The 23,996-nt window shown below is 39.0% G+C and overlaps 1 protein-coding gene across 2 annotated transcripts in view; it reads left to right on the top strand.

The window, feature by feature from the left end:
* RELN (reelin) overlaps positions 1–23,996 on the top strand; it is a 279,986-nt gene that overhangs the window by 111,487 nt on the left and 144,503 nt on the right. For both annotated transcript variants that reach the window (XM_064656747.1, XM_064656748.1), the window contains exons 4-7: positions 4,621–4,691; positions 12,909–12,941; positions 14,516–14,594; positions 22,207–22,303. In XM_064656747.1, coding sequence (XP_064512817.1) covers positions 4,621–4,691; positions 12,909–12,941; positions 14,516–14,594; positions 22,207–22,303 — 280 coding nt within the window. The remainder of the gene's footprint in view (positions 1–4,620; positions 4,692–12,908; positions 12,942–14,515; positions 14,595–22,206; positions 22,304–23,996) is intronic.

Consider the following 23,996-nt stretch of genomic DNA (forward strand, 5'->3'; position numbering starts at 1 on the left):
AAATGCAACCTGTTAACAAAAGCATGTCAGCAGTGCCTGTGAATCCAGTGTGATATATGAGATACTTCCAACATAAAATGCCAACAGCAATTACTGCGTATGCATTGCTTCGTTTTCTGTTCCAACCCAAGCTCATAAAATGTCCAGCACCGTGTCCCCACAGCAATGGGAAGGGAGCACAGTCTGTGCTGGCAGTGCATCAGACCTGATTTTGGATGGCAGCCCTGTGGGGTTGAGGAAGACCAATCTCAGCTTCATATAGTCATTCACTGATTTTCATGGAGCCAGTGTTGTGGATGTCACCCTGAATGTCCTCCAGTAGAAACAGCCACTAACCATTGCATACAGATGTGCAGTGGAGCTGCTAAAGCAGGTACAGAGTTAAAACTCTGCTAGTGTGGGTAAACAAATAGCCTCTTTTTCCTTGATCCTCTTGAAAACCCTTTTTGGTGTGTCATGAGATAAGGCATTGTACTGTATGACACTTGAAGCCCCTTCACGAATTAATTTGTCCTTAATTTGTACCTTGTCTCGCCAGGGAAAGGTGCAGATGCCCAGCATCCATGTAAGGGCAGAGCGAGCACCAGGCATGCAAACCCCAGAGCATGGCCAAATGGTGACAAACTTCAGGGGAAGGCCTGGGACAGGTACTCTGCTGCTGGACACACAGCTCAGCATGCTGCATCTAATGAACAGGAGGCAGAAGGGAGGTCTCTCTATCATATGCAGGTGTCTTTGGGTTTCTTTCTCCCAGATCACCTGGAATGAATTGTGTCATTGCACAGGGCCCAAATTGATATTACTTAGACTATGTTCAGAGGAGCTGGCAACACTGCAATGAAGTGTTTTTAAGCTTGTTGGCACTTGAGCGGGGTGGCACTTTGTGTTCCATTTCACAGGTGACACAGACTATGTATATAGTTTAAGTAGAGAATAGTTATGGTTTAGAAAGGAAAATTTGTTACAAAATTGCTGTAATTGAAGTATGGGGTTAGTAATGCCTTGAACTGCCAGTGAGCCTTGACACCTAATATAGTCTTCTTGTTTTCAGACCTCTTTTTTCCTCTGTCAGCAGTTTTGTCTCCACTTGCTAATTTCAAAAGCACATTTCTCCTCTCTCTTGCATAGCCCCAAGCAGACAAATACATCCAGGCTAATGGAAGAGTGAGGTTAATATAAAGAGGAACCTTATTACCTCTAAGTTGTTTTTCTTTCAAAGCTCTCACTTACCATGTCAATATATTCCTCTTCTCTGCCATTTTTCTTTTATTTCTCATCCCTTCAGAAAGATTCATTCCTACTCAGGAACTACCTCTGGGGACACATGGAACATGCATCTTGCCTTTTGGCTGACTGACACATTAGATTTGATTAGTTATTTGCCCTTTAGCTGGGAATAAATGGCAGACAATGGCAGAATGGGACTATAGACTGGTGTGGAGTAACATCAAATGATAGTTACTAAGTACTCTTCCTCTAAGCAATATTTAACTACATTAAAGACAGCATAGAAACTTTTCAAAAACAGCTCAAAAGTCAGTTACTGGTTATATATGTCACAAAAGCAAACCCCCATATTTAATAGTTGAGTAATTTTCTTTCTTTAGTAGAGTCTTTTTCAGGCCTTGCCAGTCTTATTTTTGTTATAATTACCATAAATATGATGTAGTTTTTAGACTGGAGTGTGAATATAGGAAGGATATGGGTTTGAATATGTTACGTTTTTAAAAGAGCAAAACCCAAATTCATGATCCTGTTCCATAAACTTCACTTGTCAGATAGGAACATCACCAGCAGAGGAAGTTCAATGCCAAAAAGGTGTATTTTGCACTTCTTTCTATAAGTAGCTAGTTTATGCATAATTGCACTGCATTATTATCTTTTGCTCCATGAATAAAGCATAAATACAGAGAAAACCAAGTAGATAATGCTAGTAAACTGACAGGAGCAATATCCTTAATAATTCTGTGAGGCTGTGCAGGCCAGTGCATGTGCCCATTGCAAGCCTAATGCTGATGTGAGCACACGCTGTAGCAAGTGGTGCCCTTCCTGCACAGCCCTTGTCCCCAGGGTGCAGATCACTCCTGCTATGGAACAGCAATAATTGGCTCCTAGTCTGCATTATCAAGCAAGGGATGATAGACACAGAAAGATGCCGATCATTCAACTGGCTGCTGGCTTTCTGCCCAAATCCCCTTTTTCTCACACGCATGCAGAGATCTAGTAAACAGTACACAGTTTGATATTATTGGTATTATTTGGTATTTGTTTGCATTCAGACGCATACTCAAGCTCCCCTCTGCATGTGGTCTGTGTTTCAAGAGTTTGCTCTTATCTGCCTCATAAAGGAATGCTCTGGTTGCCATCGTTGTTGTGTACACCCTGAATTGTATCCTGGGCTGTTGCATAAACAGCATCTCTGAAGTCCCAGTCTACTGTTAATATAAGTTTTCTTTCCCACTGTCTGCAAAGAGCCCTCTCTTCCACCCTGTCAACTTGTGGGATAGAAATGTTGTACAAAATACCTTCTGTGTCTTAGGTGTGGCTTTTTTCTTGTATGTTGATCCAGGCAAGTTCAATACATGAAATTCCCACAATGAAACGTATTTGCAAAACGTGTCTGTTGGTGTTGCATTGGCCCCGAAGCTGTCTGTGGGATGCCCTGCCGTTTCAGCTGCTAGAGGAAGCCACCATATCTGACCCTTCTAAAGAAATCAGGGCACATGTCTGATTTTGGAGATCGTTTGGTCCAATTCTGACTTGTGTGACTGCAAACACCTGTGAGGAAATTTGAAGAAATGTGTGTAGTGATCATAGTTGCTTGCATATTCAGCACAACAGAGCTCTAGGAAACACTTCAGTTCATAATTTTAAATGAGACTTAGAGTCTCAGCTCTCTTGCCTTTATGTGCTGGAGCAATGTATTTGTTTTTATTTTACACTGTACTCAGTATGGTCACTGGTCATGACGGGAGATCTAGAAATGCTGATGTAGAACTATGGCATGAAGTTTTGCTGTATTTTATGGAAGTCCTGGAAATCCTAGAATAGTTTCCATGATGCACATGGTAGGTACTAAAACCAAAACCTCACACTGGTAATGCAATCTCGGGACTGGGACCAAAATACTATCACTGCCAGGTGAGGCAAGGCTCCAGCTTTAGATCTGCCTCTGAAAGTCCAAGGTGGGAAAGGCAACACAGCTCTCTTTCCAGAAGCAGAGGAAGAGAGTGCCCTGAAAGCCATAGGGGCATGAGGTGGTCATAGTTTTGCATTTCTGGACAAATAGAGCTTTTCTAAATGTGCAGGAAGCAAAGCAGATCCCAGAGAAGCTTTCGTTTACTCCTCTTTGTACTCTGACAGTTTGCAGAGGGGTTTTACCTTGAGGATCCACTGTATATGAAAAATTTAGTATTAGATGTGTTACTTTCATTGTTCTTCCTTTTCAGTGGCCTGGTAGCCAAGAAAAAAATAATTAATTTTTACTTTCATTTTCAAACCATTCCTTTATGGCCCTTCCTGACATTTTATAAGCAGGCGAGGCATGATCCATTAGAGAGGGCACACAGCTGACTGCAGAATTACAGTCATAAAGTAGCTTTTAACATCTTACTGTTGAACCAAGAGGCTGTTTTGATGAGTTCACATGGATCCACATTGAGCCCATTAATGTTAATTAGAGAAAGGCTAAAGAACACGTATGAAGTGTGTGTATGAGTCTAGACAGATATTGGAAGAACTTTGGCTCAAGGAAATTAGACTTCAAATGCAACACTTGTAAATACATAAAGGTTTTGAAATCTTGGAGATAAAACTGATGTTGTGAAGCACTGCACTTGGAAAATAGGGAAGAAATGAGCAATTAGAAATATAGAATAACTATCACTTAGCATGACAGCTCTGTAAGAGAGAAACAAATCGCATTGCATTATATTTCTAGTTGATCATGAGAAAACAAAATGACTGATCATTCCCTGTGGTACATTAGCTGGTCTCTAGCTGTGGGTCAGTAATGGGAAATAATTATTCTTTAGATAAAACTGTTGAGACCATAAGTAACAATACAGCTTATCAAGAAATGTTGCAGGGTCTCTTTTTTTTTGAAGGCGTTTGACAGAGATCTGGAGCAGAGAACTTACTGATATCTCCCTTTGTTTCAAGAGAAGATTTCTGGACACCCATTCAAGCTCCACACTCCATCCATAGCATGTAACAGTACTGCCATTGCTATTGTTTGTTTCATTGTGAGACTAGTAATTTCACAGGGCAGCCACTCTGCAACCTTTTATTCTGATCTGCACTGAGGCAGATGCGCTTTCTCAGGCAGGGCAGTGTGCTTGGCTTTGTGATATGCTTACTTTTACTTATGTCCTTCATTAAATTCCGGTGCCAGTGATTTTTATTACCAATGTAGCTGTTTTGGTTTAGGAACTTTTGTTTTGTTATGCACAAAAGAATCTCTACACATTAGTCTATACATTTAGAAGAGTACAAAAAGAAGAACAGAGAAAAAAAAGCAGAATGGGACTTCTGATTTGATTAGTCATGCATATAGCTATAAAAATGTCTATATAAATAAGTATACTACATTATTTATTGTTGTCTTTTTTATGTTCACAGGGCCACAGCTACTCATAGGGGCCAAGTTATATTCAAGGATGCCTTAGCACAACAGCTGTGTGAACAGGGAGGTAAGTCACCATAATTCTGAAAATATCTGGCAAATATTTTTCCATTGTACCTGTGTGTCAGTGTTACTCTTCATGAAAGCTATTCTGTAGAAAAGTTAATATCAGGATCTTAGTTACATTTTTAAAACTGATACTTTCTTTGGCTTCATCCTTCCCATTAGCTATCCAGGAAAACCCATTGTCCTCTCTGCTACATGTTGGGGAATATACAAAACTTCACGTAGCATTATGTACATTCCTGAAATCAGCCTGTAATAACCAATATTTCTTTTCTGTCAAAACCACAAGCTGAGTTTTAATTCTGTCTGTATTAACTGTAAGCAATATGCCTACAGCAAAAGCTTTATTTACCATCCAGCTCACACATGTCCTTGTGAAGAATCTGCCTTCCCATTTTGTGAAAGTAGGACATTGAATTTTTGCCATCACCTACAACATTTGATCATTTTTATAGCTAAACAAAATGTTTGGCTTACACAAACTTAAAAAATCTAATTGTTTGTGCTGCTTATCCTTTTGATGAATAACATAAAAAATAAACATCCTGTTGTCAGCTCTTGTCTACAAACAGTACTCTGCTTTGAACCTGATTCACTAAAACAGTAAGAAGTAGAGAAAGTATCCATCATTTTTGGTACAGGAGAGAAAGGAATTTCTGTGCTGATCCAGTTGTATCAGCAAAATTCCAGTGATATTTCCATGTGAGAAGAAACAATGGAACATGGGCCGAACTGTCTAAAATAAATATTTTAAAATTGGAAATGTGTTGTCATATTGAAGCAGAAGAGAAAACCCCATAAAATACATCCTTTGGGGACATTAGTGCTATAGGGTTGGGGTTTTTTCCTATGAGTTTGTGAGTTTGGAATAAGCCATAAGATTTCTCCCTGCTGGAGGAAAATGCCTTGTTAAGTAGAGACAAGTGGGTACAAATCCATCCATGCAGACTTTGACAGTCCTTCTTCAGACATGCTGTTCCATGAGATTTTACTAGGAGAGCTGATGGAGGAAATTTTAATTCTTTCACCACTCTCTGCTTTACATTTCTGCAATTTTGGAGCACAACCTAACCTCAAATAAACATTTTAGTGAAACTTATGTTGATTAAAACAGGAGGTCCTTGTGTTACTGCATGCTGTCCCCAAGTTCACAGGAGCTCTGTAGAACAAGGAGAAAATAGGATTTCGATATCAGTTGTATGTAGAGAATAAAGGATGTAGAGATGTGCCATTCCTGAGCCTTCACTGGCTGCTCAGCAGTGACAATCCCTGTGTGGCCTCCTCCTCCCATCCAGCCACTGACAGTCACGTCCTGCACCGCTTCCCTGAATGGGTCTTCAGCTTCCCCACCTCATCATAGCCCCCCATGTCTTTATAACTTCTGTGTTTCCCGTGATTTTCCCAGCAATTCTCTTTGTTTATACACAGTCACATCAGAAACTTTCTGGATTTATCATCCTCAAAATATGTGATATCATTGTGGTAACTCTGCAAACATCAGATCTGACTTAGTCAAGGGTCACCCAGAGGTACTGTTCTGTGAGCAGTTGACAGTGTATGCAACTGTGTAATCAGAGACCAAATTCCTTGCAATACTGATGTGCAAGCTTCTCAGATGTTCTCTTGGTTCTTCTCCCACATTTTTATCCTCACCATGGTTTATCTCCACTTAATTTCCTAGCTCAGTCACAGTTTCCTTGACTTCGATATTCAACCACTACATTGCCCATTACCCTTCCTACCATCCCTTCCAGCACCAGGCTCTCCTCTGCCTTTTTATTCTCATTTCTTCAGCAGACAGTGTGCATTGCATTAGTCTCTAACCGCTGCATACTATTATCACTCTTATACTATTGGAATTAATTTTACTATTCAAAGACAAGAGGCTTTCTTTGAAGCAGACCTCACTTCATTTATTCCAGTTTCATCAACACCACTAATGTAAACAAAGGACTCTTTCAGAAAGAATTAGTGAATTTATTTAGATGCAAATATCAAATTAATATATATGCAAAACAGCAAGGTAGATTGACATAAATGAGGTTTTGTGGTCTGTTTCTAGCCCTGAACATTACTGTACTGAAATGCTGTAGCAAATGATGTGACATATCAAGTAAAGAAAGATAAAACCCCAGGGCAACTTCATAGATTTATTACAGGCCATCTTCTTAATAAGTATGTTCACTGGAGGTGATATCAGACTTCATAATATCTAGTAAAAAGGATATACATGAAGATGTGAAAGTAGCAAGATATCTCAGAAATCATATTCACTGTGGCTGTCCACCCTCGTATGTGCATTAGTAAATTCTAATAGAGTTAATGGGATTTGTGCAGTGAAAGAAAAGTGGTTTTTTGTATTTTGAAGATAATTAGAGTATGAAAAAGGGTAGTGTTAAGAGATGGCAATGCCAAACAAGCAGGCATATGTATAATGTAAATGGAATGAGAAATTATGCCATAGGGAAAGACACTAAAGAAAGTAAAAAATTACTCAAAAAGCTTTGTGTTCAGAAAATAATACATATTTTAGGAAGTGAGAAAGATCTTTGACACTTGATGTGAGCTTTAAATTTTATGAGAATTACATTGAAGAAAGGAGACATAAAAATTATCATATAGTTAATCCAGAACAAAGAGGAAAAAACCAAAATTTGCATAAGGAAAGACAGTAAAGGTAGATGTCTTATAAATACTTCTAAGGACAATTAAGGATCATAAGGACTGATGATATTACTGCCAGTAATAATATATTTATTTAACCATGTGTTTAACTTGTTGATCTAATAGCAAAATAAATGGAAAATAAGGTAAACTTAGTATTGTGCATATTGATTCATATTTATTCCTGGCTCGAGTAGAACAAAAATTATACATTAATAAACAGTATCATAATTAAAATGGAGCTGGCAAGACATCAAACCTGGCTGCATTGTTCCGTAGAACAGTGATGCTGCTGGGAGGAACAGCTTGTGGTGCACAAGCCCTGCCTGCCTTTGCTGCACCAAGTAGGATTCTAATGGGTAAGGAGGCCATTCCTCTGATACACTGTGTAACTTTGGACCAGTAGCACCATTCTTTGGAATAAGGACCACACTGGGAGATTTGTGTGTGTATGTTTAGTTCTGACTGACTAGCAGAGTATCTCAAAACAGAGAGAGGGAACGCTGAGAGATGGAAAAGATGAAGGAAGCTGTCCCCTCCTAGTGCAATATCATTCCCTTCTCCATAATTCCCAGAATTTTATACAATTTCATGCTCAATGCCACAAATTATAGGACTGGGTTTCCTTTCTTACGAAACCTCTCCACAGCCTGACAGATGTCTCCACACTGAAAGCAGATCCTGAGAATTGGCCCAGACTCTCTTTTATTAGGAACTTTTGCCTGAATGTTTTGGAAGACCTTTCAGGTGTGTTTTGTACCTTTTAAAATTTAAGAACACTCTGAAAAACAAGTGCAAAACAGATTGCAGGCTCTCTGGCTTGATCAGAGCAGTATTTTACAGAGCAGAAGACTGTAGTTTAGAGCTGGTATTATTGTTCCTTGGTTTACGTGTCAGCAAGAATAATGCAGCCCTTGGGCAACACACTGACTCTCCCTAGGGAATGTTCAGCCTCTATCATTCTATAGCAACTTTTTCTGCAAGTAGAGAGAAAGTGTTGGAGGGAATCTAAATAAAAGCATAAATAAATAAAAGCATAAATTTCCTTTTTCATCTTCATCTGGCTGCTAATGACAAGGAGATGAGACTTTTTCATAGTCTGAAAACCAGAAGATACCTCCCTCCACACCTCATTTGTCATGAATTGATGAGCAATAGATGATGGCCACTGGCTGTTGAACTCTGAGCATGGTGTTTGTCTGGGAGCATTTGAGCATCTGTGTTACTGTAATTCACTTTTCCTTTATATTGAAGAAACTACAAAGTTCAGGATTCTGAAAAAAAAAAAAAGGTATATTTTCTAGTGAGTTTTAAAAATATTTTCTTATGCTGCATTTTTACCTGTCTCTATATACAGTCTTGACCCCTCAGATCTGTGGAATGTGGGTGTCAATAGTACAAATGGGTATTGCTGGGACATGTGTTTAATTTGCATTATGCTTGCTCTTTTTATCTGAATGGAGACTGGTTTTACGGAACAATTAACTATTACCATGTTTAATGATTTTGGTTCTTCTTTTTCCACTGAGAACAGGAACACCACCAAACCTTTTTTCCCTCCTCACATTCCAGTTTCTCTATCTGAAGATGACATTCCCTTCCCATTTCTTTCATATTTCCCTCCCTGCCAGTTTAACCAAAAAGGGGCATATCTAAACTGGCTTAACCTTTCAGCGGCCTTACTTCATCCACAGAAAAATTTAACCTTTTACTCCAAAAGATGCCTTCATTCTCCCTCATCTCATTGACACAGAACCCCACAATGTCCCCATTGACTTTTGAATTCCTCAGCACTTTCCTCAAGGTTCTCACGCTTCCAGTTTGACTGTGCCCTTTCTCTCCCTGACTCACTCTGTATTATACACTGTCATGTCTGCTTTTCCTTACCAAAGGAATTGCCTTGTCTTACAAGCACCCTACATTTCCTTACATTTTGCTCGTGCCTCTTCGATTGTGACCTCAGTTAAGCTGTGCTTCCATTCTTTGCTCAGTACAATTCATCTCTTGTAAAGCTCTGTATAAACCCAGGGTGCTAGTTAAAAATCAAATAACAAATTCATTTACTTTACTTTTTAAAAAGGTACAACTTCTCATTTAAGCTAAGATGCATTTTGGAGCCATACAAATACTGATTCTAAATTTAAAGTCATCCAACCGTGTGCCTAAGGAACATCTAAGAAAGTGAATCATGATTTAAAGGGTGAACTGAGGTGGTCTTTCTTTTTCCCTCTCAGTTTGAAGTATTGTATAATTCCTTTTAAATTATAAATTTATATCTTTACACTGTATAGCTACGCTGCACCATATAATTTCTTTTAGCTTTGTCATATTGTCTGAGGAAACTCCATTTGACTTTAGCCACACGGTATGGCCTATGGAAAAATCCATATTACTTTAAAGTGAGTCATTCTATATATTGATTAAAAAGGCAGATCTGAAAATATTTTAAAACTACTACAATTTGGTTTAGTTTATTTTCTGAATCTCAGTTATTTTGGGGGACCTTAAATACAACACTTCAAGATTCACATAGTGCTGTTTTGCAATGAAATCTAAAATTTAATATAGAAATTATTTATAGAGAGATTAAAGTCTAGGTTTATCATTCATTAAATGGTACCTTCACAGTATTTTTTTCATATTCGGCTCTGGAATTTAAATTAAAAATCAGATGATGGACTACCTGAGGCAAAAATACTTGGACTTCTTAGATCCTGTGAAGACTTAGGAAGCCTTAACCCCTCATCAACATAAAGTCTGTATTTGTAAGAACAACCTTTTGTCCAACATTAAGTGTTTGCTTAATTCTGCCTTTAGTTTTTTAAATGATTGATTAGCAGGACTAGTAGGCACCTGCACAATTTCCTTCATTTCAGTCAGTTGGTAAGCAGCTTGGTTTTGCAATGCCAAGAAACCTGGGATGAAGGCTAGTCCAGTCATTCATTTTCATTTTGAGATCTATCTACTCTTGTTTAAGTCAGCTTTCAGTTGAGTTCCTTTCAAAGGCTAATGAAATTTGCTTGGGCAATTAATGAGTCTGCCCATGATATGACCTGATATGACCATCTTCCTCACGGATGGGCACTTGCAGGATGGTTCCCAGCCACACCTGTGTTTGCAGTCGATCATCCCTTAGTACTGTTCTGGAACTAATGGAAGGGAGTAATGCAGAAAATCAAAGACAGAAGTCTTCTATTAAGCCTAGCCTCTTACAACAACTAGAGTATTACAAATCCCATGCCATAATGTACTTCTTTTCCTGCAGGCAAAATCCAGAACAGTTTCCATTGCTCAATCTGGGAAATAATTCATTTAATCCAGTTTAATACGTTTCTTTTGTGCAAGTATTTTTCAAAAGGTTTCTATCAAAATTTACTCTTTCCCATGGAGAAAAACAACACCTGGCACTACAAGGGACAAATGCAGTCTTCTCCACTGTAGGATTCACCAGTGCAGTCCAGCATTATTCTGGAGGCAGTGCCAACCATAACATGCAATAGGAGTTGTATTCCTCCAGATTTTGAACCATCATGATGAGAGGTCTTGGCCATTGCTAGAGTCATTATTGGCAGTACTTCTAGGGAAGGCAAGGCGACACGGGTAAATTTCTTGTATAAAAAGTGGAGAAAATTAGCCACATAAAGGAAAAAAAATTCATATTTCTGTCAGTGTGTGATACAAATGCAGTCTTCTCCACTGTAGGATTCACCAGTGCAGTCCAGCATTATTCTGGAGGCAGTGCCAACCATAACATGCAATAGGAGTTGTATTCCTCCAGATTTTGAACCATCATGATGAGAGGTCTTGGCCATTGCTAGAGTCATTATTGGCAGTACTTCTAGGGAAGGCAAGGCGACACGGGTAAATTTCTTGTATAAAAAGTGGAGAAAATTAGCCACATAAAGGAAAAAAAATTCATATTTCTGTCAGTGTGTGATTTCTGTTCAACAGCAGACTCTTAAGAAGGTCTTTGTTCTTGGCTGCAGTAAAGCTTTCAGTGTTTCTGTGGTTGTTTTCAGTGCTACGTATGTATATACACACATATATACATATGTACATATATACATGAGATTGGTGTGTGTTTATATATATATATTTTTTATGGTTAGTAGATGGAGTAAAACATGTCAGTCTTCCAGTTAGTAAGTCAGTTAAATCAAAGTTTTCTGTAACATGTAAATGGATGTTTGCCATCCTTTTCTGGTCTGCAGATTCCTCAGTTGTTGATTGCTCAGTCTTCTTAATCCCCTACTTCCCCATGAAATGTTGCAATTTCATTACAGAATGTCATGCCTCCTTGCAAACCCAGTATTTAAGGAGTAAGCAGGAAGGGAAAAACAAAATTCTTGAGATTTGTGTTGGACTTTCTATTCAAATGACTATGTGTGAGAGCTCTACACAGATTGCTGCATTCATTTTTATGTTTATTTTTAATTTGTCAGATGTTATGACAGAAATTGCAGTACTGCAGTAATTTTTTGCAAATATGCTGAAGAAATCAGGAGTACTGGTACAATTTAGGTCAGTGCCCAATAAGAAACAGAATCATCAGAAGAATCCTGGCTTCAAAAATTCTCTTTTTTTGGGGTTTTATTTTAACCAAAGTCCAAAATTAAGCTAGAAATATAAATCCATGGGTGAGGTACTGAGAGGCAAAAGAAGTAGCTGCTTCCCAGGAGCTTAATTATGTGCACTCCCTTTGCTTCCATTAAAGAGGTGTGATTTTGGATTTAAGGTCAGGCAAGGCTATGGATGTAGCAGGTACCATGGAGTATCCAGCACACTGTGTAGCCAGCTTCTAGACTTCTCCATACATTTGTAGGTAGCTTATGCCCTTTCAGATAACATTCTGGTTTAATTCCTATAACGTTACACCAAGACTCCTGTTGCAAAGTGTTAGTATAAAACTACTTAATAAAGTTTTGTCATTTCACACACACGTGCCACCCATGCAGTGTGTCATTACAATACTCTACTGTTTCTTGGAAGGCAAAAACCTACTGAGGAGTTGATCAGCAATGCCTGTAAAAACATGCTTTGATATAAGTGTTTGATTCAGTGATTTGCAGAGTCAATCTGTTACTTATTGCACTAGGAATATTAGGATTATTTCACCCAAACATATGCCCAGTAAGATGTTGTTCAGTGCAGTATAAATGATCAAAGTGTGGCATTTTTTGCTCACTTGGGCTATTTATTGTATTCAACCTAATTCCTTCTCTCTTTGTCAATCAATGAATTACTGAATCTTAATCCAATCTTAATACTAGAATCATAATTCTAGGCTACTACTGATCTTTCTTTCCTTGCTGTACAATCAGTGCTCACTCTCATTTATTGTGATGTGTGTTTCAGTTAAGAGAATAGTACTTTATCTTCCTTATTATATTTTTGTAACTTTGGGGGTTTATCACATTTTTCATAATTAAACTAGCAGGATAGTTGACTATGAATGCACTGTTCAATTTGTTTTAAGAATAATCAATTTTTAATGCTGCAATTAAGCTCTGATCATAGAAGATATTCATGTGTTGTGTGTCCTTGTTTTCTGCAGCTCCGACAGAAGCTCCCTTACATCCACACCTAGGTAGGTGATTTGTCATTCTTATTACTAAAACTCAGAATCACTAACTATTATAATAAAAAATCTGTAAGGTCATATGAAACTAGGTCTGAGGAATTCAAATAAAAATGAGATTCATACAAAATGAATTGAATCATGTCTATTTCTGATTAGTTGTTTCTTCATTGTGGTTTTTATTGCTGTATTATTTATTGCCTTTGAATCCTTGCAGTGTGAGTATATCATGCTGCAGAGCTTTTCTTCATAGCTGTGTGTTAGAGCATCTGTTTGCATGAGAACCTGGACTGGAGCATCTCTCCCATGAGGACAGGCTGAGTTGGGATTGTTTAGCCTGGAAAAGAGAAGGCTCCAGGGAGACATTAGGGCACCTTTCAGTACTTAAAGGGAACCTACAAGAGAGATGGAGAGGAATTTTTTGCAAGGGGATGTAGTAATAGAACAAGGGGAAATGGCTGTAAACTGAAAGAGGATAGATTTATAACAGATATTAGGAAGAAATTCTTTACTGTGAGGATAGTGAGACCCCGGAACAGGTTGACCATAGAAGTTGTGGATGCCCCATCCCTGGGAGGGTTCAAGGCCAGGTTGGATGTGACTTTGAATAACCTGGTGTAGTGAAACGTGTCCCTGTTCTTGGCAGGGCGGTTGGAACTAGATGATCTCTAAGGTCCCTTTCAAACCAAACCATTCTAGGATTCTATGACCCATAGCCCTGAGCATGGGACAGCACCTCACACCAGTGCTGGGTTACTGGGAGGAAGATTTTTTGCTAGTGCACCTCCAAGGTGTACCCAGGAGCAGCACGCTGCAGCACACTGCCCTGCACCCACCAGCCCATGTGTTGCAATTTGATTAGTCCAGGACAGATTCTGACATCCTTGCTCAGTTTCAATAGAAAGTGATACTTCATTCATTTAATGAAAGTGTTTGTAGAGAAGGATCTGTGTAATACAAACACAGGTGCCAAAGTTTTGGGATGTGGGGTGGTTTTCTTGGTCATCATATGTAAATCAGACAGTAAATCCAGGTGGAAAATTGGAGTCTAAAGTTTGCGGACCGATGGTTAGAAATATTTGCATTACTTAACTCACAGTTTATGTTCCTTAAATGAGTTGACCTTTACTGCCAGCTCCACTGATAGCAGCAGAGAAATTGCAATGAGCTCATGATTTTTGCTTATGAGTTGTCAGAATGAATCCCCTGACTGTAAGAACTAGAATACACTCACTAGAACTTCTCATCCCTTCTTGTGCCCAAGTTTACAAAATCTGAATTCAGAAGGATTTTTTTCTGAACATTCAGAAAACTAACAATTTGGAACAAAAGGTTTTAAAAGATTTCATCTTTTTATAGCCATCACAGTTTGGTAATGGGAACACTTCTTTTTTGTGGTACTACCATTCAAAGTAAATAAAAAACCTGTAACTAGGAAGCCCTAGCTTTTGTAACTAGCATATCTTAAAAAGCTGATTTCCTCATTTTACTATACATAACTAGCTCTAAGAAAGGGAACATTTAGAAAGCACTGTGTGATTACACTGGATTTTTTTTCCTACGTTGCTTTCTTTTCTTTGCAGCTGAACTGCACAGTGACAGCATTATCTTACGAGATGACTTTGACTCTGACCATGAGCAAGAATTGAATCCTACCATGTGGTGAGTTTCAGACTTCTGCTTTCCCTTAAATGCATTTGAACAAATGAAAACATTTTGATTATTATAGTCAGGACCTAAATATGTCGGTTTATTGATTAATTAATTGATTAATGAGTGACTGAGAAATTCTGAGCCTCCTAAAGTGAGGGACAGATTCTCATTGATTTCAGATTTTTAATTAATCCAAAAATAGAAGGAGCATATCTGAGGTCAGTGAATATTTCTGAATGAAGATTTTGGTTTCTTGAAAATTTAGATGTCTGTTGGTGGAGCCTGTAGGAGTGACACCCTCAGTGCTACCTTAGCTCAGGACTGGGGAGTTGGAAACAGTCTGTTTCCAGCTAACAGACTGTTAGCTTTTAGTCAAAAGGAATGTTCTTTTAGCAAAGATTACTCTTAGAACAGACCTCTCAATCTTAAATATTAATAATTTTACCACCACCTTGGTCACAGAGATAGGGTACCATTCATATTATATATGAATATATATTATATTATATTATATATTATATTATATTATATATTATATATGAATTATATATTATATATACCATTCATATATATTATATACTTATATATAAGTACAAGGTCGCAGAAGAGGGAGTTGTATGTCTCTAACAGTACAAAACTGATTCTCTTCTGGATAGTGAATATATCTGCGGGTCGTATTATACTCAGATAAAGACATCTCTTGGACTTAACATGAAGTTTTGAAGGTTGGAGCCTACTTTTTTATATGAGATCATTACTGAGTTTTCTATTCCTTCTGATCCTATTTCATAAATATAACTAATTTTATTAATTTAATTCATACAAGACATGGAAATATTTGAGTGGGTTAGTTTATCTTGTTTAAATAAATTCTTGATGGGCATTTTAGCAGTTACCTGCATTTGTTAGTTAAGAATACATATGTTCTGTGAAATCTGACTTCATTTTCCTTTTTATTAAGGCCTGTCACAGCTTTCCATCTGTTCAGGTCTTTCACAGTTTAACCATCTCATGTAAAAATGCCGTGTTTTATGGAATTTTATGGATATTTTTATTTTGCACACACTGATTCTAATAACTTTTAATTTGTGTCTACAATTTTTGCTCCTTTTGTTCCTTTTGTATCAACTCTTTAAAAATGTTTTTCTGGACAGAGGCATTAAGGACCTGCAATACTATACCGTGAAAAACCCTCTTTCTTTATGAGTATGAATAGATCAAGGACTCTTAATGGGTTACAGAATAGCTGCCAAGGTAGATAGCTTTAGCAGCAGTGTGTTAAATGGACTTGAGTGGAAAAAAATGAGAAGAGGCATTATTTCCCCACAGATGTCTCATAACTCACAGAGGGCTTGTCTGTTGGGAGCCTCCATAATTTATTTATCCATTGCTCTCAACTTTAAATTCATCCTTGCTTTATGGAAGTCTCAACAGAGAAATTTCAGACTAAAAGAGCCCCCAGACTTCTGCTCCTTTTGTCCCCAGTATTTTGCTTTGGTTCCTCTGGAATAAACTTTCCCCACCTTGGTTAGTGAGTCAGAGCAGAGAGGTGGGTGCTGTGAGAGAGAGTCCCAAAACTCACTGCAATCCTGAGACAGGTTTTCCTGTAATAATAGCAGAAAACCAGCATTTTCAGCAATGTTAAATACAAGTTGAGCACAAATAAAAGAAATCCATAATGAGGTACCATGAGCTTTTCAGCATAAAGGATTCGTACAGTAGCTCTACCTCCAGTGAGGACCTGCTTGGTGGCAGAAAGCCCGTTCTCATTTGATTGTCTAGTGGGAGTTAAATCAGGAATTATTAACAGTTGTCGCCATCCATCCTAAAATTGCATTTTTTCCCCTGGCAGCTGCTAAAATCCCATCTTTACCACAGACAATTGTGGTAAGTGCTGCAGCACTGTTTCCAGCCCTGCTTGGTCCTGGCCTGCCATGATTGGAGTGCGCGGCAGCAGCTGCCTCGTGTGCGCAGATACCCCACCGGGGCCGTGCCACCAGGGGCCACTTAGACTAAGCCACTCTAATAATTTCTGAAACCGTTATTTGTGTAAAGATGAAAAGAGAAGTATTTGTATTTTCCTATGATCTTTTCTGTTCACAAATCCTACATAACACTGGCTTGGAAATGATTAATATTTTCCTGCTCCTCCTGATCCCCCGTCTGGCATGTGCAGCTCTGGCAGACATGTACCATCCAAGTGCACGAGCAAAGCATTTTATTGCTTCTGTGTGTGTCTGATTTTATGAGTCCCAACAGAGCCTGTGTGTCACTCCGTTGCTGGGAGAGGCCTCACATCAAATAACTATTTTACACAAGGGCACTGTATGATTTCCAGAGTGATTGCCTGGTTTTTATGGAATTCTGCTCTTTCAAATACATTAAAAGACATCTTTCCCAGCAACCATCTGTTTCTTTGGAGGCTCAGGAACAGGGAAGGAGTGTGTATGAGTGTTTCTGGAGCTGTAGAGGGAAGAGAACGGGAAGGTTGGGATAGGGTTCTTCATAAACAGAAAAATCACAGCGCCTGGGAATGAATTCCTGACCTAAATCAAAGTTTGGTGACTGAAAGAAAGAAGAAGAATCTGCTAAAGTGGGAAAGGGACAGGAAGAAGTGGAGGCAGGAGACAACACATAAGGAGAAGGAAGGAGGAAGATATCTGTGCTGAGAATGCAGCATGCCTCATGGGAGCATGCCTTATCTTTCTCATTTTCTGGGGATTCAACCACTATGAGGATTTTCTTGTGTGGTTTGTCCAACTAATTTTTATATTATTTTCTCCCAGTGTGCAATCATGTCAGACTATGATTAATTTCAAAGTCCCCAACCCATAAGCAGAAGTCTGCTTACTTAAGCAAAGATTTTCTCACTTCTTGGGTCTTACTTGCCATTAAATTTACAAAGATCTCTTGTTTTGTGAAACAAATACACTTCACACATTCATAAATGTCCAATTTATTTTATGTCTGGCATGTGTTAGCTATGGAAGTTAAGGTAGGTAAGTGATTCCCAATCCATGGTAAATGTAGCACCAATGCTGATGCTCAGTGGGTCACTGCTGACTTGTGGAACTAATTAGACAGTAATGTTTAGTGCATTTTTCAGTGAGTAGTCCAATAGTACAGGTGATTGGTGGTCCATGAGACTTGCTGGAAACTGACAGGACAGTGTTTGATCAGAAAGCTCAGAAACTATGGAAGTGATGGATTTCCTCTGTAGGGAAAGGGAATCTGTACCATGTACCACTTGCCAGGGAAGGGTCAGGGAATGGCTGGATGAGAAGAGGTCCAGTATGAGTGGTATCAGGAAGACTGTCTAGGTCATTGAGAACCTGTTCCTGTGACCATCTTGCCTCCATGGAGCCTCATAAAACTGCAGTGGAGAGTATAAAAAAGGTGCTATATAAGAGCTAAACTAGATCAAAAAAGATCAAATCTAGAAAAAATACTCTGTTTAATCCTATGATAAATAATGTTAAAAATTTGCATAAATTAGTACAGAATAGATGCTGACATTAATGTATGTTTCTGTATAAACAGTTTTAATAGTAGTACTGTAGAAAACAGGGGATTCAGTAGATTTAAAAGAAAAAGAGCCTGTACGAAGCTTGTTGCTAGTTAAACTCTCCTTCCCAACTTGATGTCATGTTTCATCTCAAAGCCTATCAGCATGCCAAACAGCAACCACTTACAGAAGACACGCTTGTCAAAGATGACATAAAGAATAGCTGAACATGTAAAATCAATCAATAAGAAACAGAGATTCTCTTGGTCATCACTTCTTCATGGTGTATGAGAAATGTACAGGTACAGTGATATTTCCAGTGGCAAAGAGGTGGAGGAAAGCTTTGTGACAGCAGAGAGAGGTCCTAAAGTGGTTTCCAAATTGCACTAAAACTGTGGGATTAAACTTCAGAAAGATTTATGTTTAAAAATCTCTTGGCAGTTTGAGATGTTTATCTTCTTTATAGTTCAGACATCACAAAAGACATCAGTCAATATAACATCCACAAACTCAGGTATTGTAGAGGGAAACAAGATGAAAAATAGGGGTGGGGAGACAGATGTTTCCCCTTCAGCAAAGTGAAAAACAATAGCAGAGAGAGGTGGGACTCTCTAAGTCAGAGATGAGAGCGATGGCAGGTCTGCAGAGAAGTCATCTCCATAAATGCGACACATGTCAGCAGTGGCAGCGAGTACCAGCTGTGAAAAGAAAGCTGAACTGATTTTAATGTGCTAAGATTTTAGACCAGGCAGGTGTGAAAGATAATGTAGAAAGCTGCACCCAGCCAGGGCAATTAATACTGTCTCCTGTTTGTATAAATGGAAAAGAAATTAACCTTCCTGTCTTCACCAGGAGAGGAGCAAATTGGATCGTTTCTAAACACGTAGTACTATGACGATGATCTGAGGAACAGCAGATCAATTATCTTGCTCTTCATGCATTCTTGTCAAGCTAATGAGCAGTTTATTGTCAAAGGTAATGCATTTCAAAGAGAGCACAAAGGTTTGAATCAGGATTATCAACAGACATCCGATTTCTTATGAGAGGAGTTATCCTAGAAAAGATGAGTGATAATGAAACTGCTGCATTATCAGGATAATGTTTCTGGATTTCCAGGCAATATTTCATAGACCACATTACAGGAGTAGAACAGATGAACAACTGAATCACTTTTTATTCATTGAAATATGAGAATTAAAAAATTAAAATATTTCTTGGATTATGTATCCTGACCTTTCACAAGGCACTAAGTGATCCCTACATAGTATTCACAGCAAAGTTTTCCTGCCATATCTGTTTCTCCCTGCACATACGGGGAGTCCAGGCAGATGTTCCAATGTACTCAAAAATGTAGGGGCAGACAATGAAAATAATTTTCACAAACAGCCATAATCCTACAGAATTTCAGGTATTCTTCTAGTTCCTGTCCCTCTGTTCTTCAGTTATCAGAGTTTAGGGCTCAAGTAAAATTTAGATAGCGGCAAACACGTCCTCTGTGAACTCTGTGACATGCTCATACAGGTAAAAAACCTCAAAGATTTTTTTATATCTTTGTTTCTGGAAGTGGAGTTGAAAGTGATCTTTAATAGAATATCATCATAAGGTAGGGATTTGGAAATTGGGAACAAGACATTCATCTTTGACTTCTTTAATGGACCTGAGCATAAGGAAGCCAGGCCTATGCTGTACTCACCCAGGACCAACTGAAGAGACCCAAAATAAAATGTGCAACCAATTATTCACCACATCTATGCATCTGAAAACCTAACATCTGTCACTCAGCAAACCTTAGCACTCAGAGACCTGCAGGGTGTTGTTCAGGTTATTGTACGCTGGCCAGAGTTAACCCATTCTGCCCAAAGGTACCCACACTAGTGATTTCTAATTGCTGCCTGGGTTTGATCAGCACCTGGGTTTGCAGCAGCCCATCCTTTTGATTACGTGGCCCCTGTAGGGAAGAGCTCTCTCAGCCCCATGGGGTAGCTGACAACACTACCAGCTTCTTCCTAACAATGCAGGTGAAGATTTCACTTGCCCTGTCCAGGACCATGGTGGGGTGATGATTTTCAGATACTCAGGAACAGAAAAATCCTGCTCCAAGGAGTTTACAGAAAGACTTGCAGAGGTTTAACAGAACACTTACTAACGAAAAGACAGACAAGCAACGTAAATTAAGAAAAGGGTCAGAAAAAACACAGATCCAAGGAAATTTGTGTAGGAATCAACTGTACATTGATAGTATGTATCAATTATCTATGTTCTACTATGTTGACAGCAAGACCCTATCTCCTTGGGATTTATTCCTTTCCATCCAATTTTCTGTCCAGAAATTAGCCAAAGAATGAAAAGACAGAAGAAAACCAAACCTTTACACACTCTTAAGCTACATCTGGACTGTGGTCACGGGAATGTGTACTTTTGGTGACATTATACATCAGAAAGGGTGGCCACTTTGTATGAGAGAAGCCAAAGAAAAAACTGCCTAAGCACCCCTTGTATAAGTCCATTGCAATTGAAACTCTAAAAAATATCAGTTATCAAAGTACAGAAAAAATTCAGCAAGAAATAGGGTTTGGTGTGAGTTCACCTTTGTTTATAACGGAGCTGTTGCTGGAGTAAATGTTTGCCTGTAGTTTTGATGATTAAGCTGAGCTTTGGATGCCTGAAGGCAATGCTGGTCAGTACCATCTCAGGCAGCTTGTTGGGGGCCAGGAGTATCTCAAATATTTTTTGAAAGTCTGCTTCTCATGCCAAGATCCAATGCTCTGATCCTGAAAGGTGAGGGAGACAGCCCTTTCCATGTGTTCTGCAGTCAGGCTGCCCACAAAGTCCTTCATATTAAATTAAGAAATATCAGGACAGTTGCAATTAGTTGCTTCTGCAGGACTTACCAGCCTCTTTGAGAATTTCTTCATAGTTTTTTCCCTAAAAGATGAGCAGAGTGGTAACTCTGTTAGTAGGAATATGGGATATGACAAATACAAATAGAAGCAACAGCAAATCCCACGTTACAGCAGCTGAGCTGTAGGAGCCTCCTGGTGCACATTTTTGGGGAGGGTCTGCAGCCTCAAGCCTCCTGGTCCTTTGGAGAAATAACTCTGCAGGAGCAGGACCAGAAGAGGAGCTAATTCCAATCCCTTGTCCTCAGCTGTTCCCTATGGTAACTCCACAATGGTGGTTTTATGTATGGTATATAAAATGTGCAGCAAGGATTTTGTAAGAAGAGTAACTTCAGGGTAAGTTATACATGTAAAAGTTCAACTTGGTTGCCCTTGGTGAGATGTTTTCCATTCGATGAGCAGGGACACCCTTTTTTAGAGGGTGTTGCCGTGGGAGTTAGGTGCTGAAAAAATCTCTGGAGCAGTTAATTAGGGGTGAGATAAGAAAGGGTTTATTATGCCAAGGCTAAGATGTTACAAGACGCACCGGCAGTGTCTGAGATGTTATATTTTATAATACCATCCATCCAATCCCAGATGTGTCCACCCTGTGGCCTTTACTCTGGTCTGCCCCGGGTCCACCCCCTGAAAATGGGTCTGGGGTGTGTTTCGGGACCCTCTGTTCATCCCATCTTCATCTTCATCAGAGCACAAAGGGTACATAGTTACCTAATTCTTGACAGTGTTCTGTGGTTTAGGCCCTGATATGCTGTTCTGCCAACAATCTAGGCCTTACCTTGACAAAAGACTAAACATTTCTACTGGATTCGGGAGTAGGGGTGATATAGGGAGCATAGAATGGGGTAAGAGGGCTAAGGAATGTGTAAACAAGGGTGCTACAGAGAAAAGGAAAGGGACAAGGGACAAAGGAGGGAGGGTTGCTGCTTTTAAAATCTACTTATAAAACTTATAAGGCTTACCAATATTAGAAAAATAAAAAAGCATTAGGGGCTTAAGGCATCAAGGGGAAACAATTTGCAGAGAGCAAGTACTTACTCACAAGGGCCTTTCACAATAGGCAGCTCTAGTACACCATACGTACAGTTGCTCAACCTTTATGCTTACCACTGTGATAACAAGTAGTCCAATCTGAGCACCAAGATAAAGCAGTCTGATTCTACAGTCTCGAACGTACAGCTTCTGATTTCCTTTTGAACATGGTGTGCTCTTCCCGCAGGTCTGAGTGCAGTAACTGTGAGGTTGGAGAGCACTGCGGGGTGATAATGCACGGCAGCGCTGTCACTTTCTGCGAGCCATATGGTCCCAGAGAACTGGTAAGTGAAGGCTGGCTCACCTGCCAGGGCTGGGGCTGCAGGCTATGAATCGAAGCTGCGTCAGCTGCAGAAACGTTGGTGTGCTTGAGGAGTTCAGCAAAGAGGCTCTTAAGCAAGGTGATAGGCCCGTAGAAGTGCACCCAGGGACTTCCCAGCGTTTTAAACCACAGGTTTGCAAGGGACAGTGTCTTGGTCTGGTGTGTATCCAAGTTATTTAAAGTATCCCTGAAATGCTGAAAAGTCAAGGAAATAGAACTGTGTTGTCAAAGGCATCATTCTCTTTTTATTTCCAACAATGAAATAGAGACAGGGTTCATTTTTCTTTTATTATTTTATTAGTAGTGTCCCGTTTTTTCATGTAGCTGTTGACAAATGTTAATTTGGTTGTAAAACATCACTTGTGATCAATGAATCCTACAGATTTAAACGCAGCCTGGAGCAAGCACCTGCCAGTCTCAGGAAAAGTGTATGTAACAGATTGAGTCATGATGAACGGGACAGAATTCATTTTGTTAGGAGTTAGTTTGGTCATAAAATTGCTATAAGAAACAACGCGGTGCAATTTGCATTAACTTGGGGTCATCTGGGGGTGTGTGGGAAATGAATTGCAGTACATATAACCAATGCCCACACGCTGACACTGGGCAGATAGCTGCAATGGTGTACATAAAGTGGGAGCTTTGGAAAGAACTGAAAAATTAAAAGGCCAGATCAAAGCCTGTGTAATTCAAAATAATTTTCATGTTTTCAACAGACTTCTGAGTGGAGGGAGAGGCTGATTAGAGCTATTTGAAGAGCAAACATGGACGAGGGCCATAAAACAGAAGTGGTTTTGGCCAGGCATCTTCTCTTAATTTCAGACACTGACAATCCTTTTCACAGGGTTAATTTTACATCCTTAACTGAGACCAGAATTCCAAAAATGCAATGTACATATTGCTACTGTGGTGAATGATAAACACATATAAAATTAATTTAGAGATTTTACAGATAAAGGAGAATTTCTCTCTCAGCCAGCTCCAGCCAGGGAATCCTGTCAGGGATGCTTAATTGACTCTCTGCTACTTTGCATCCTGTTTAAATATACTACGCTTCTCTAACTGCCTTGAGAAGAGGTGCATTGTTATATGTCCTCTGCAGAAATTAAGTCATACCACTGGGATATTTTTCCCATTTTTTTAATTCATTTTTAGTTGTAGTGTTGAGCATAGGTAACACTACTTGAAAAACAATCTATTTATGACATTTAGCAAACCCAGGGGCACAGCTCTGAGAGATTTGACCTGTCATTCATTAACTGTCTTCTCCCTGCTGATATGCAATTTAGACTATCCTTAGTAATTGGGAATTGACTTCAAAACCCAGTGTTGGACTGTATTTGTCGTATTGCCATGGGGTAAATAGCACTACCATGGCATGAGGAACTTGGAAAAAATTTGTTATGATACCAAAGTGGTGTGATCAAATAATCAGTTGAAAAAAATCATCACGCTTATAAGCAGCTAGCAGCCAAATAATGAAAGTATTTATAAATATTATGGCAGTGTTGCAGAAAAATCAAATCCTTCTGAAGGAATGTGCTAATGGCCTAACATTATGGATGAGCACAAGACAGAGGCCAGAAGTCTTATCTAGTTTTATTTTTGAGTATGGACATACATTTAAATCCCTATTGTCTTAGAAGTAACCTGTT

Source organism: Pseudopipra pipra, chromosome 5 (genome assembly GCF_036250125.1).
Source record: "Pseudopipra pipra isolate bDixPip1 chromosome 5, bDixPip1.hap1, whole genome shotgun sequence".
In the NCBI taxonomy this organism is placed as follows: Eukaryota; Metazoa; Chordata; class Aves; order Passeriformes; family Pipridae; genus Pseudopipra; species Pseudopipra pipra.